General features: G+C 42.1%; 2 protein-coding genes across 2 annotated transcripts; one reads left to right on the top strand and one right to left on the bottom strand.

Annotated features, from left to right (window-relative positions):
- The first annotated feature begins 6,511 nt into the window (after positions 1-6,511).
- On the top strand, positions 6,512-11,847 carry LOC117244433. Its single transcript, XM_033514554.1, has 2 exons — positions 6,512-7,506; positions 7,704-11,847. Exon 2 carries the CDS (start codon positions 7,910-7,912, stop codon positions 9,542-9,544), a length of 1,635 nt encoding a protein of 544 aa, XP_033370445.1. The 5' UTR covers positions 6,512-7,506; positions 7,704-7,909; the 3' UTR covers positions 9,545-11,847.
- A 517-nt stretch (positions 11,848-12,364) lies between these two features.
- Positions 12,365-13,271, bottom strand: LOC107204305 (histone H2B 1/2). The gene has a single exon (XM_015627187.3). It carries the CDS (start codon positions 13,268-13,270, stop codon positions 13,067-13,069), a length of 204 nt encoding a protein of 67 aa, XP_015482673.1. The 5' UTR covers position 13,271; the 3' UTR covers positions 12,365-13,066.
- Positions 13,272-13,277: the final 6 nt, after the last annotated feature.

Here is a 13,277-nt window from a genome sequence, read left to right as displayed (position 1 = left end):
GCAACGCGGCCCGCGACAACAAGAAGACGCGCATCATCCCCCGCCACCTGCAGCTCGCCATCCGCAACGACGAGGAGCTCAACAAGCTGCTGGGCAAGGTGACCATCGCGCAGGGCGGCGTGCTGCCCAACATCCAGGCCGTGCTGCTGCCCAAGAAGACCGACAGCCACAAGGCTAAAGCCAAGTAAATGCTTTGTGTGGCTCATCGTGAAACAAAGGCTCTTTTCAGAGCCGCCCACATTCGTCATAAAGGGTTGTGTCACTGCTATTTAATTCTCTACTGAAAGGAGACTGATACGTAAGTTTGTATTTTCTTTAACCCTTTAATTATGCTCTTCTCTATTTCCTTCTCCTTGTTCCTTGACCGGGACTGTTTACTGCTAGGGTTTTTTTTTTTTCTTAAAACAACTTAGTTTTTTTCACCGAGATTTTTTTGTCATCTCACGCCTTTTTAGATTCCTTAATTTTTTTTTCTCTAATATATTGATATTTTCAATGTGTTAATAGTGGGAATTAGGAGTTATATAGTGGTGTGAATATCACTTGTCCTGGTCAGCTAGCTCCGACATTGCTGTAAGTGCTCTGTTCGCTACGTGGTAGAGGACAACATTAGAGACTTTTTAGGAATCTGGGTTGTTCCTGTTTCCCTTAAGAGTACTAAGGAGAAGGTAGTCACTGTTGTATCGTGTTTCAGAGAAGGGTGAATGGCAAAGGAAGTAAAACTTGCAGAATTAAACCCCTAAATAGTATAACGTGGTCCTGGTAGTAACCTTGAACAGATTGTTTCTCAACAGGAGGCGTGTTCCTAGCCTCGGGCTCCTGATTGCTCCACTTTTGGTGCCTTTTAACACTCGCACATGAAGCTGTCCCACCGGCTTTCCTTAGCAGGATTGTAGAGCACAGGGAAAGGTTTCAGGCAGGTACGAGTTGCCAGTGTTCCCTAGGAGCGGCCTGATGTGATGTGCCACTACATTACCTGTGATGGTCACTGCATTACACTGCAAAGAGCACAATCTCTTTGGATTTCGTTTTTGTGGCACTGATCACTGGATCCACGCCCTCTTCTCCCTGTGCGAAACTAGGAGTTTCGAGCCGGCATTTGTTTTTGGGAGAAAGTGAGTCAGTCTTAGAAAAGCTGCTGGTATTACAGCAGGTCACAGTGTTGCTTTTAATTCTCTGGTGCTGTCCTGCTGGTTTCCAATTTCCTTCTGGCTTTACTGGGGCTCCTCCTGGCTTATTTTTTATTGCTCATGGCTGCTGAAGCCAGCAGCTTCTTGGCTTCATGAGTCTTTGCCTTGCAGTTTGTGGTACTGCAGTAACAGGAGCAGTTTTCAATGTGACTGTCTTTCCCCATCTCCATCCTCCAGTGCAGGGAAAAGTAGATGTGACTTAACATCTGTGAGCTGGTGTTCACTGAATTTAATTTCCCTAAAACTGAGGCAGTGATAAGCTCACCATTCCACAGGGAAAGGAGGTCTATATATGTTTGTTCCACATAACAAAATTATTCTCTGTATATCTGATTCTAGAAAACAACGGGAAAGACTTCTAAGAAAAACTGTGCATCATCTCGATGTTGTGTGACTGGGATAAAATTCTAGTTTGTATCTCAAGAAACTTCCAACAGAACGGTTTTGTGGGTTTATTTTCCTTACAAAAGAATTCTCTGGTATTAAGGGTACAGTGGTAATAGTCAAGAAAAGATATGTAATTAATTATTGTTGTCATTCCCCTCATTTTTTTCTGCTAAAGAATGTGCTTAGTCATTATGTAGTTGTAATATTGAGTTACAAACGTGGAAATAAAGCCAGAAAATAAAGATAGGGCTGCGTGAAGTCTAAATTATGAAGGGCTGCAGGATCTCAAAGGTATATTTTGCAGCCAGACACTTGTGAAAATGCTTTACAGATGTGGTTTACCAAAACTGGGCTAAGAGAGCAGAACTGCTTTGAAAATGTCTTTCCTAACAGAGCTGGTGTGAACACGGGCAGCCTCCTTTGATCGGCACAGATGGCCTTCTGGATATTTGACAATAACTTGTTTATGCAACACCAGACTGGGAGAGGAAGGTGAAAATGGGAGCACTTAACAACTCTTTGAGTGGACAGAGTTTTGGGCAGGGCATTACTAAGCCCCCTCCCCACCATTCTGCCCATTGATGCCACATCCCCCACTCACCTCCCTCTCCCCCTGCCACCCCCTGTGCTTGAGGGAAGGAGCGCAGTTTGGAAAAGCAGGATGCACTCTGGCTCCCGGCTGTGCCTTGAAACAAAGGAATCACATACGAATTTGTGGTTGTTTGGGTTTTTTTTTCCCTTAGGTTGTGCGTTTTGCAATTTAATCGTTGGATTTTGATTTGGGCACATTAAGGAGGAGAGCTGGGCTGAAGCTGAGTTATCCCATTGCTGCATAAATACAGCAGTGGGGGAGTGTGGGAGGTGAGTAACAGAGTGGATGGTTCCCACCAGGAACCATCATTTCTCCAGCAACAACGAAATCCTTTGTGTTTGTTGGTCAGGCCTTGACAAGCTGATATTTTCCTGCTCCTTGTCCTGGGATCAGGGATGGTGATTTAAGGACTAATGTGCCTCTGGGAGGAGGGTGGCAGGAAAATTAATCCACAAACACCAGAAGTTTATGTCCAAAAAGGAGACAGAGGAGTCCTTTTACTTTATTCAAATAAAGGGAGAGGCCATGGGGCATTCCCCTGGGGTCTCTCAGTTTTTTATCTTAATTTCTGAATTATCTTAATTTCCCAACCACAAGTCCCTCTCTCTTTCCCCATTGGCTGAGGTACTTGAGAGGTACAGATTTCCCAGAACCCCTGATACATAAGATTCCCCTCTAATGTATAACCCTCCCCCTTAATTTTTAATTCTTATGGAATTTATGGTGTTTCCCCAGTGTCTCTTTCACCTTTCAATATCCAGTTTCATTTACCAGCAAACCTACAGTTGGTTTATAAAGGCTTTGTAATCTTCTTCCATTCATCAATCATTGGAATCCATCCCCATCCCATTGTTCCTTTTATATCTCAGTGCTAGTTTCATCTATCAGCAGACCCACAGCTTGTTTGTAAAGACAAATCCATCATTCCTCTCAAGGGGAAATGGCAGGGCGGGGTAACACAGGATGGAGCAGGACTTCCCAGTGGGAATGGGGGTGTTTCAGCTTTGGAGCTCAACAGGTTGTGCTACTCTGTGGCTTCCACCAACGCCCTGAGCTGCAAGAGGCGCCTGGGAGCAGCAGGGAAAGGCAATGAAAAGGCTTGGATGTCTCCTGGAAGGACAGGGAAGGGCCCTGGATTTTTAAATCCAGGAACAAGATATTTCCTCTTCAGTTTCACCCCAGCCTCCAGTTAAAGTATTTTTTACTTTACCGTTGTTAGGGTTGTAGGGTGAAGCAGAAAAGTAGACATTATTCAGTTCAGACAAATGCTGTAAATTAATCCCAGCTCCTTTGCAGTTTCCTGGTGTTTCCCCTTGTTCTTTATCCCATGCCATTTCCTGCTGAGAAACGTGAGCTGCTGTGGTAAATCTGAAGTACAACACATAATTATGAGGTTTTGCATGATGTGTAAGTATCAGTTAAGGCTAAAACTCCAGCAGCTGCATATGCCTGTGAAATGTGACCTTTTCACTTCCTTCATGGGGGTTTTAACAGTGATTTCAGAAGCCCCTGAATGTAGAGTAGAACAGACTCGGATAAATTTGGCATCCTGAGCCAGCTCAGCTGTCTGGGCACCCAGGTCTGCCTGTGATGGTCAGTCCAGTCTGCTGCTGCTTGGAGCACAGGCAGAAGCATCTCTGTTTAAAGATGTATTTTGATGTGTTGAAAGATTGGAGTTATGCCATTCTCATGGCAATTTTTGTCCTCTTTTCTAATTGGAATAACCTTGCTGTGTCCCTAGAGCATAAGGAAAAAACCCAAAAACAACCAAAACTTGATCATGTGGAGTGTCCAGATTGTTTATTGTTGCAGTGGCTGCTATTTGCTACAAAAGGAAAAGAGGCTGAATACCAGAGATGTGTGCATTTCTTCACAGTTCTGATACTGCACAAAAGGAGGTTAATGTCCTTTCATCTGTATGAAGTTCACATTTCAGATGTAACACTCTATGTGTGCTTTCTTCTTCTTTCAGGAATTATTTCTTCCATTTTCCTATGACCTTTGCAAGTAAAAAAATCCTCATGTAAAATAACTAGTAGTACAAGCACAAAAAGGCTGTGGATTTTATGTGGGATTAAAATTCTAATCTGTTCTGTAACTCTTTTCAATCTACTTATTTTCTAGTTGTAAAATGCATTATGTTCATAATTGCTTCCTGAGATTCTCAGTGTTAAAAATGAAAGTATGAAGTTCTTTGAAAAATACCTTCTATCATTTTTGACAAGGAATGCTTTTGGAACAACCTCTTTGATAGCACTGCAGTCAAATAATTCAGTTCTTTGTAGCCATTAAAGAAATCTAACTGAAAATACCCTTTCCACCTACATAGGTCTCTAGCTCTGTGACCCCAGTCCCTGAGGGAAAAGCTCCTCTGCTCCCTGTAATGATTCTTCCTTCCCCATAAGTGTGTGAGCTGGGAAGGGAGAAGTTCCCAGCTGCATTCCCATCTACCTTCAGCCCTCTCCTCCAGTGAGATTTGTGTCATGTCTTGAGCTGTGTTGTTCTGTGAATGGCACAATCCTTAGACCAAGTTTAGGAACCTGAAGTCTCAATTTCTTTCTTTTCCTATCTAACCCGGGCAGATTTTCACCACTGGCCAAAAACATTACATCAAGGTGTGTGTAAGACCAAATATTTTTCCCTAGCTGCAGTTAATGCTTTCTCCTGCAACTGTAATTGTTTTTAAATATAATATTTCCTATTTAAAATGGGAAAGAAAGCCTCTGAGAAACTAACACTGAAATAATTTCTTTTGGGTGTCAGGTAATTATATTTTGTGGCCATTAAAATAAATTATTTCAGGTTTGAGAGCAGATATTGCTTTACTTCATTAATAAAAACAAAACAAGCATTAAAAAAACAAACAAAACCACACCAAAATCAAAAACCCTCAAAAATCCCACAAAACTTCAGGAAGTAGCAGAAAATTGCTAGAGTCTGTGATTTCACCTTTTGATCCAGGTGTTTGGTATCTATTTCTCATTTCTGGTACACTGTTCAGTGAGTTAACTAGAGAATACAGATACACATTTCCCCAGATGGTGTATTTCACTTTCGCAGAAATAAAAAGAGAGGGAATTTTCTCATTTAAACATAATGAATGAATATAAATTTTACTGTGGGGATGTTCATCTAGAGAAGAAATATGTTCTCCCAGGAGTGATATTGACTTTCTTTTTCTAGTAAAAATGAAATAGGGGAAAATTTTGTAACTGGTTGTATTGTTCTTAAGTATCCTCTTTTTTTTTTTTTTTTTTTTTTTTTTTCCTGGTCATTTACTACAAGATTAAACTGTAATGTCACTTTGATCATTTGAGATGCAAAAAGCTGCTGATAAAATAAAAAAAAGTTTTGACAAAAGTGTTTGTATTACCAGGTGTGAATATTCCCCATATTTCAGATGTTTTGAATCAAGAGGTGTTTTGAAGGCAAACATGGAGGGTAGATTAAAAGACAATATGAGGGGCCTGTTTATAGATTATGCTTTCAAGCACTTCTCAATTCTGAGAATTGTTTGGATTAATAACTTTGCATTGGATGATCAAGAAGTTGGAGCCCTAGGGCACATGAGCTGATGGCAGTGTAAATTTTTTGATAAAAATAATGTCACAAACACAGAACAAGCTGAAACTGGTAAGACAGAAGCGGAATAAAGCTGGGCCAGGGAACCAAACCCAAAAAATGAGAACTTCAGAAGGAGGCCAGCCCTGTGACCAAAAAACTCAATATGATGTCAAGGGGCCACGATCAAGAATGAATTATTTGATTTGGGGATTGGGTGATGGGTGTCACAGACATGAGTTGGGTTGCAATCTGCTAGAGGGGGTTCCTCTTTGAAGGCACTCAGCTCTATCTCCTCTGCATACTGGATAAAGAAACTATTTACTCAGGGAATTGGAAACTGATCTTCCACGAGGAACCTAGGGCAGGAAAATTGTTAGAGGGGGCACCTGCTTAGTTCCTTCATGTTTTGGTGGCAGCAGCAATAATACCTGCTCTACCAGGGTGTTGTATTTGAACACCATGCCCTCTTTACTGGTGCTGGGTGATGTCATCTGGGTAGGGTGTCTTTACAAAGAGGACTGCTCTGAAATAAATAGGAAAGAACAGTAAAGAACATGGATTATGGAATAATAAGTTGTCATATGATTTTATACTCACAGTAGTTGTACTAGTGGTTTTGAATATTCATCCTATAGTGGTATGAAATTTTTAAGATTTGTTGTTTTTGCGGAGCTTTAAATCCTACTACTTTTACCTCTGGTGAAAACAAGTTCAAAATTTCTCCATGGTAGTAGCTTTGTGAGTTCAGGGACTTTGTTCTCAGCCATGTTAGAAAAATGAATTATGTTACAATCAGATCTGATGTCAAATGCTATGACCACATTATAGCCCCTAATACTGCCTTATCATTCACACTGAAATTAAAAGAAGCAATCAGCAACATTTTGTTTTCTGTTTAGGAAAGGGTTTCATAGGCCTAATAATAATTTCACACACTGAAACAATCTATTAAAAAAATCCTCTGAATTTCTGTGACAGCTTCTAATGAAGGGTGCAGCTTGGAGCACACAAACATAGGAAAGGCAAAACAAACACTTATGAGCTGGGAAGCCAAAAGGCATCACTGAGTTCAAACTTTAAATCAGGCAGCAGGGCTTTCCCATGATAGCTGTAGTTTCCACTGGGGTATTTTTACACAACTGATTTTACAGAATAGCCACAGAAAAATTCTTCTGGTGACCATATTCAACTGTCAAAATATGAGCACTTCTTTGTGCTTTTCCAGTGATCCAGGAAAACTTGAAAAAGCCTAGAGACTGGAATATACAATGGTTTATTAATCTTTTAAGGTATTAGACATATACAGGCACTCAGAATAAGCAACCTATGTTTCAGAATTTGCACTTGAGCACTTGGAGAGATAGCAAAACACCATTTCAAAACATCATTTCTAGCAAAACACCATTTCCCTATTCCAGTTACATTTGGAGAATGCCTCTTCCCACTGGATATGTTGAATCCAATCTGAGAAGTCCCCATAACCCTTCAAACTGAAATGAACATTTATTAGGTAATAGGTGACAGGTTTATGAGACCTGGTGCCTGTCTCATTACCTGTACTACCAAAGAATATGCAAGTCAATACTAGAAAGTTTGCTTTTGTGATTCTGTGGTTTGGAGAGGGCCCACAGCAGGCTGAGGGTCAGATGAAAGAGTTAACAGAAAGAAGAAGCCAGCAGGATTCCTGTGTGTCCGTGAGAAGAGGAGAAAGAAGATAAAGGTAGAGAAAAACAAGGAACATCTGTGCTGAGAGGAACACCACAGAAAAACAAGGTCTGTATTTTGGATTTTTGGGGATACTTTCTCAAAACAGTGCTTCCACCAACGGACTTGAGGGGTGGTGTGGTGATGGCTAATGGAATGGGGTGCACTATGGGGTGAGAAGGGGATAAAAATGCTGTGTGCAAGCACAATAAAGGCTTGGATGAAGTTTCTTATGGATCTGCTTTGTGTCACGTCTGCTCCCACAGCAGCGTCTGGTGACGTGAAGCACGACAGACCCGTGGGGACGGACAGGGGGAGCAGAGCCCTGCAGGACCCAGAGAGCAGCGAGGGGAGCGGCCAAAGGAGAATTTGGCATCCGGAGTTGGAACTCCAGGTGAACCACAGGGAGTACAGACCGGTGAGGCCTCTGGCATCTGGCATATTTACCAGGTGAGCCATCGGTTAGAGGATAATGGGCTCGAACTTATCAAGAGAAGAAAGCACAGTTTTATCTGCATGGAAAGCTTTGCTTCGAAGCAAAGGCATTAAAATTACAGATGATGCTCTTCGTAGCATGTTACTATGGGCTAAATCCCAAAATTTGTGCACTGATATAAATACAGCTTTTTCTGTCAGACAGTGGAAAGCCGTTGGGGACAGACTGTGGGATGTGATCTCGCAAGGGGACAAAGCAGCTGTAAATTTAGCTACGACGTGGAGACAGCTTTATGATGTTTTAAGAGAGTGGAGGATGAAGCAGAAGGTGCAACGAGAGCCAGGGCAAGGCACGGGAGCCGGTGGGCAACAACAGATGGCTGAGGTTCGGTCTGGTGCTGTGCCCCTCCCTGGGGGACAGCCTGTGGGAGTCGCTTCCGTGGGGGCTTCGTCAGGCTCTGCTGATGCGGGGACCGAGCGGTCACGGAGCAATACCACCCGATATTTGTCTCCCAGAGACCGTGTACAACCGGTGTATCCTTCTCCTGCACAGCAGGAGTTAAACACGAGGCGCAAATACCTTCCTCCTGCCCGGCAGTTAGCAGAGCTGACCTTGAGAGAGACACAAGCCCAGCCGTCTGCCCCCCCGCTTTCTTCTGAGTCAGGTGAAGGAACGGAGCTGTTTAGAGTCTCTGCTCCATTACCTGATTCTAGCAGAGATGATGATGAATTGCCAGAGATGAGAAACTCTGACCAGAAGCGTGGATCTGCTTCTCGTAAATCTCGTAGTAGATCTAAGCTTGCTGCTCCCTGGACTTTACCTTCTTGTGAAGTGTCTGTGGTGCCACTCAACCCTGCCCAGTTTTGGGAATCTGTCAAGGAAAAGGCAATGGAGATGTGTGATGGGAACTTAATAGAAAAACCAGGTCTGCCAGCAACGACCAATGCACCGAGTGCTGATACAGATGTTGTTAGTAATGATCACACAGCCTTTCCTGCTCCCAAAGCAATTCCTAACACAGGACAGAATTATACACATAAAACATTTTCCTGGGGATTTGTTAAATCCCTTCTGTCAAAGGTCGCCCGATTTGGTGTTAATTCTCCTGAGGTAATGCAATTGGTTCATGTTATTAATGTTTATAGGCTTGCTCCACGTGACATAAGACACCTTGCTATGATTTTGTTTGAACCTGTACTGTATGATACATTTCAACATATGTGGAGGGAGTTAGTTGAGAGTGCTGCCTTAAACAATATGAAACTCCCACAGCAACACCCCTGTCATGGGGTGGGAGTTGATGCCTTGATGGGTACTGGGCCTTTTGATGACCCACAGTTACAGGCCCAGTGGGATCCTTTGGTTTTGGCACAGGCTCAACAAATAGGCATCAGTGCTCTAATTAAAGCAATGGAGCTGGCACCTCCAAAACAGAAATGTTTTACTCCCGAAGAGCAAGGATGGGGAATGGCACAATGCCCAAAAAATAATGAGCAAAAGATGAAAGCTAAAACAAATTTGAGCTGTAAGACTATTTGCAATCGCTGTGGTAAATCTGGACACTACACTAAACAATGCAAACAGAAAGCTGTTGCAGGGAAACTGGAAGAAGAGCACAAAGCAGTGTGGGGGGACAAATACGCCAACAACCACGAGTTCTCCCAGCACTGAAAAGCTGTCAATTTGTGGACAATATTCAGGGGCCATAAGGGGCTCCACAGAGGTAAATACATAGATATACCCACTATGTACACAGTAACTATTGCAATAAAGCAAATATGTACAGTTCCTCTTGATGCCTGTAGTCCCATAGGACACTGGCTGAGTGCTTTTTTGATAGGGAGATCAAGCAGTATTATTAAAGGTATTTATGTACGTTTAGGGATTATTGATGCTGATTACCTGGAACAAATTCATGATATGGCATCTGTTAGTGAACCCCCTGTTATCATTCCAAAAGGTACTTGCATTGCTCAGCTTGTTCCCTTTGTGAGTTGTGTTCCAAATACAGTGAACCGGAGTGGTGGCACAGGAGGTTTTGGATCTACAGGAGCACCTTGAGTATTTTGGACTCAGAAAGTGACAGAGAAATGTCTGGAAAGAACGTGTGTCATCACAGCCAAGGGACATCATGCAGAGACTATAACAATAACAGGTTTGATTGACACAGGAGCAGATGTAACTATAATCTCACACCTTCACTGGCCTCAGACGTGGCCTCTTACACAAAAGGGTTCTGGAATTATTGAACGGGGTGGTTCAACTACAGGTGCTCTGTCTGCCATTGAGATTAATGTAAAATACCCTGATGGCCAACAAGCCTAACATCAGGCCTTATGTTGTTTGTTCCCAAAATAATTTGGCGGGGGGGGGGCGGAGATTGCTTATCTAAGTGGGGTGTCAAAATCACTACAGATTTTTAGCAGGGGCCACTGGGATGCAGGGCCTTAAACATCCAGGCCCTGACATGGTCTGTCTGGGTCAGTCAGTGGCACCTCGCTATTGAAAAGCTTCCTGCCCTGCAAGAATTGGTAGCAGAGCAGCTGCAAGCTGGACATACTGAAAAATCATTCAGCCCATGGAATACCCCCTTTCTTTGTATAAATGATAAATAAATAAAATAAATCAGGGAAATGGAGACTTTTGCATGATTTGCGACAGATAAATGCTGTAATGAGTTACCAGAATACCTGAATTTGGTCATTTTAAGTATGTTTATGTCACAGTTGACACTTTCATGCAATGGTCGCATTAGCATTTACAGGAGAAGCAGCTTGTTATGGTATTCATCATTTTTGTCATGCTTTTTCTATTTTAGGAGCTCCATCACACATAAAGACAGATAATGGCCCTGCCTATGCTTCTCAAAAGCTGCAAATGGTTTTCTGTGTTTGGGGCATTGGTCATTCTACAGGTATCCCCCATGCCTCTACTGGCCAAGCAATCACTGAAACAAGCTCATGGCATTCTTAAGCTCCAAAATGAAAAACAGAAGGGGGGAATGCAACAGGAACCCCCTCAAGTGAGATTAGATAAGGCAGTTTATGTCTTAAATTTTTTAAGTCCCTTGCCTGATTCACAGTTGTCTCCTATTTTCTATCATTTTTCCTCTCTGAATTCTAAACAATCAGAAATACTAAGGTGTGGGTTAAAGATTTACTTACTGGAGTGTGGTCTGATCCCATGGAATTAATAACTTGGGGAAGGGGATATGTTTGTGTTTTGACAGACAATGGCCCTGGTTGGGTTCCTGCTCTCTGTATTAAGCCTTACCTAGAGCGTGCAAAAATGAACAGGATGGATGGTCCTACAGCCAAAGCAGAGCGTGTGGATGACACTGGCTGAGACCATACATCAGGATATGTTGTGTTTGTGAATTTATCAGACTTTAACAAATTAAATCACAGGAGTGGTTTAGATTTTAAAGAGAGTTATTCACTTATGGGTGGACGAATAATGGGAATATTTAAGTAGTTTCTTTGTAGGGTGGGGCATCACTGTATGGTTAAAAGCATGGTTAAGAATCAGATTGTCAGTTTTGCTGGTGATTATAATTGTTGTTTTGTATCTCCCTTGTTTGCCTGGATTTCTGCAAAGGGCTCTGCAGAAATCCTTGGCAGCTGTGTTTGCTGCTCAAATACAAAGAAAACGGGCAACTGTGGCTGAGGGTCAGATGAAAGAGTTAACAGAAAAAGAAGAAGCCAGCAGGTTTCCTGTGTGTCAGTGAGAAGAAGAGAAAGAAGATAAAGGTAGAGGAAAACAAAGAACATCAGTGCTGCGAGAAACACCATGGAAAAACAACATCTCTCTGTATTTTGGATTTTTGGGGATACTTTCTCAAAACGGTCCTTCCACCAATGGACTTGAGGGGTGGTGTGGTGATGGCCAATGGAATGGGGTGCACTACAGGGTGAGAAGGGGATAAAAATGCTGTGTGCAGGCACAATAAAGGCTTGGATGAAATTTCTTACGGATCTGCTTTGTGTCACGTCTGCTCCCACAGAGACACTGTGGTATTTTCAGAAGTTCACAATATATAGTGGAAATTTAGGATTATTCAGATGCAGTTTGAAAGTGATAATGGCTTTGATCTGCATCTATGGTGGTATGTAAATATCCAAGAATGACAGGGAGTGACTCAGAAAACCTGCAGTTTGAGCCTACTTAGTAACTATGTAATAAAGTCTGGAAGCTTACAAAGTGAGCCTAGAGGGTCTAGTTTCTTAGTATTTAATGGTTTTACTACAACTAGTGACAGATAAATGAAGAAAAAGTAAGAAAAGTAAAAAAAAAAATTAATCTTCACATGTTTTCCTATTTGCAAGGAGAACTTAAAGCAGTCATGGGGAGAAGCTAGGCAAGTCATTGTAAAAAAATCACTATTACAATAGAATTATAAAGACAAATAGGAAAGATAAAGGAGATTTTGGAAAGTACTTCTAAGTTATATTTATCACAGGGCTATTTGCAAGAGGTTAAGGTAAATGTCACTTGTGGGTACATAAATTCTTTTATTTTATAGTGCGCTGTACGCATTTCTCCTGCGAAAAAATAACCCCAGCCCCCAAAAACCACAGAGGCTGAGCGCCATCGAGTGGTAGATCTTACTATAGCAATGCTGTATATTAATGGATGAGTATCCATTAGTAACTTCAATTCCCTCCTTACTAGAAAATTCCAGAAAGCTTTCTATCCTTCGGTTACAAGGCATTACATCTGCTAATTCCCTGAAGACCCTGATACTGATGAAAATATTAAACAATATCTGTATTGTAACTATATCTGCATCAACACATGCAACACTGAAACCTGCAGTAGTAAGGTTTTGCTCACATAAAACGTTATTGAAAATTCTGAAAACCATAAATTAAGGAAAGCACCACCTTAAAAAAGAATCCAATACCCCCAGCAATATAAAACAATTTACAGATACATTTCAGTTAGTAAATGTTCATGAATGTAGCAAACCCAGAGTAGTATTTTATGAAAATAACTAATATTTTTAACAAAACAATTAGCCTCTAAAACCCAAAAACCTTGAAAAACTAAAATAAACCCCAAACAAAAAAACCGTTTAAGTTAAGGATTGCACAATTACTCTAAGGTTTCTTACTTGACTGTACAGCTCTTTTATTGAAAAAGTGGCGGGCTCTTAAAAGAGCCTTTGGGTTAAATGGTATTTTAAGGAGGCGTTTACTTGGAGCTGGTGTACTTGGTGACAGCCTTGGTGCCCTCGGACACGGCGTGCTTGGCCAGCTCGCCGGGCAGCAGCAGCCGCACGGCCGTCTGGATCTCCCGCGACGTGATGGTGGAGCGCTTGTTGTAGTGCGCCAGGCGCGACGCCTCGCCGGCGATGCGCTCGAAGATGTCGTTGACGAAGGAGTTCATGATGCCCATGGCCTTG

Source organism: Parus major, chromosome 1A (assembly GCF_001522545.3).
Source record: "Parus major isolate Abel chromosome 1A, Parus_major1.1, whole genome shotgun sequence".
Classification (NCBI taxonomy): domain Eukaryota; kingdom Metazoa; phylum Chordata; class Aves; order Passeriformes; family Paridae; genus Parus; species Parus major.
Note: the sequence above shows the minus strand (reverse complement) of the source record. Positions and strands in the feature narration are given on the sequence as shown.

Excerpts from the sequence above, each read along its gene's own strand:
- LOC107204305 (XM_015627187.3), bottom strand. The coding sequence starts at position 13,270 with ATGGGCATCATGAACTCCTTCGTCAACGACATCTTCGAGCGCATCGCC.
- LOC117244433 (XM_033514554.1), top strand. The coding sequence starts at position 7,910 with ATGGGCTCGAACTTATCAAGAGAAGAAAGCACAGTTTTATCTGCATGG.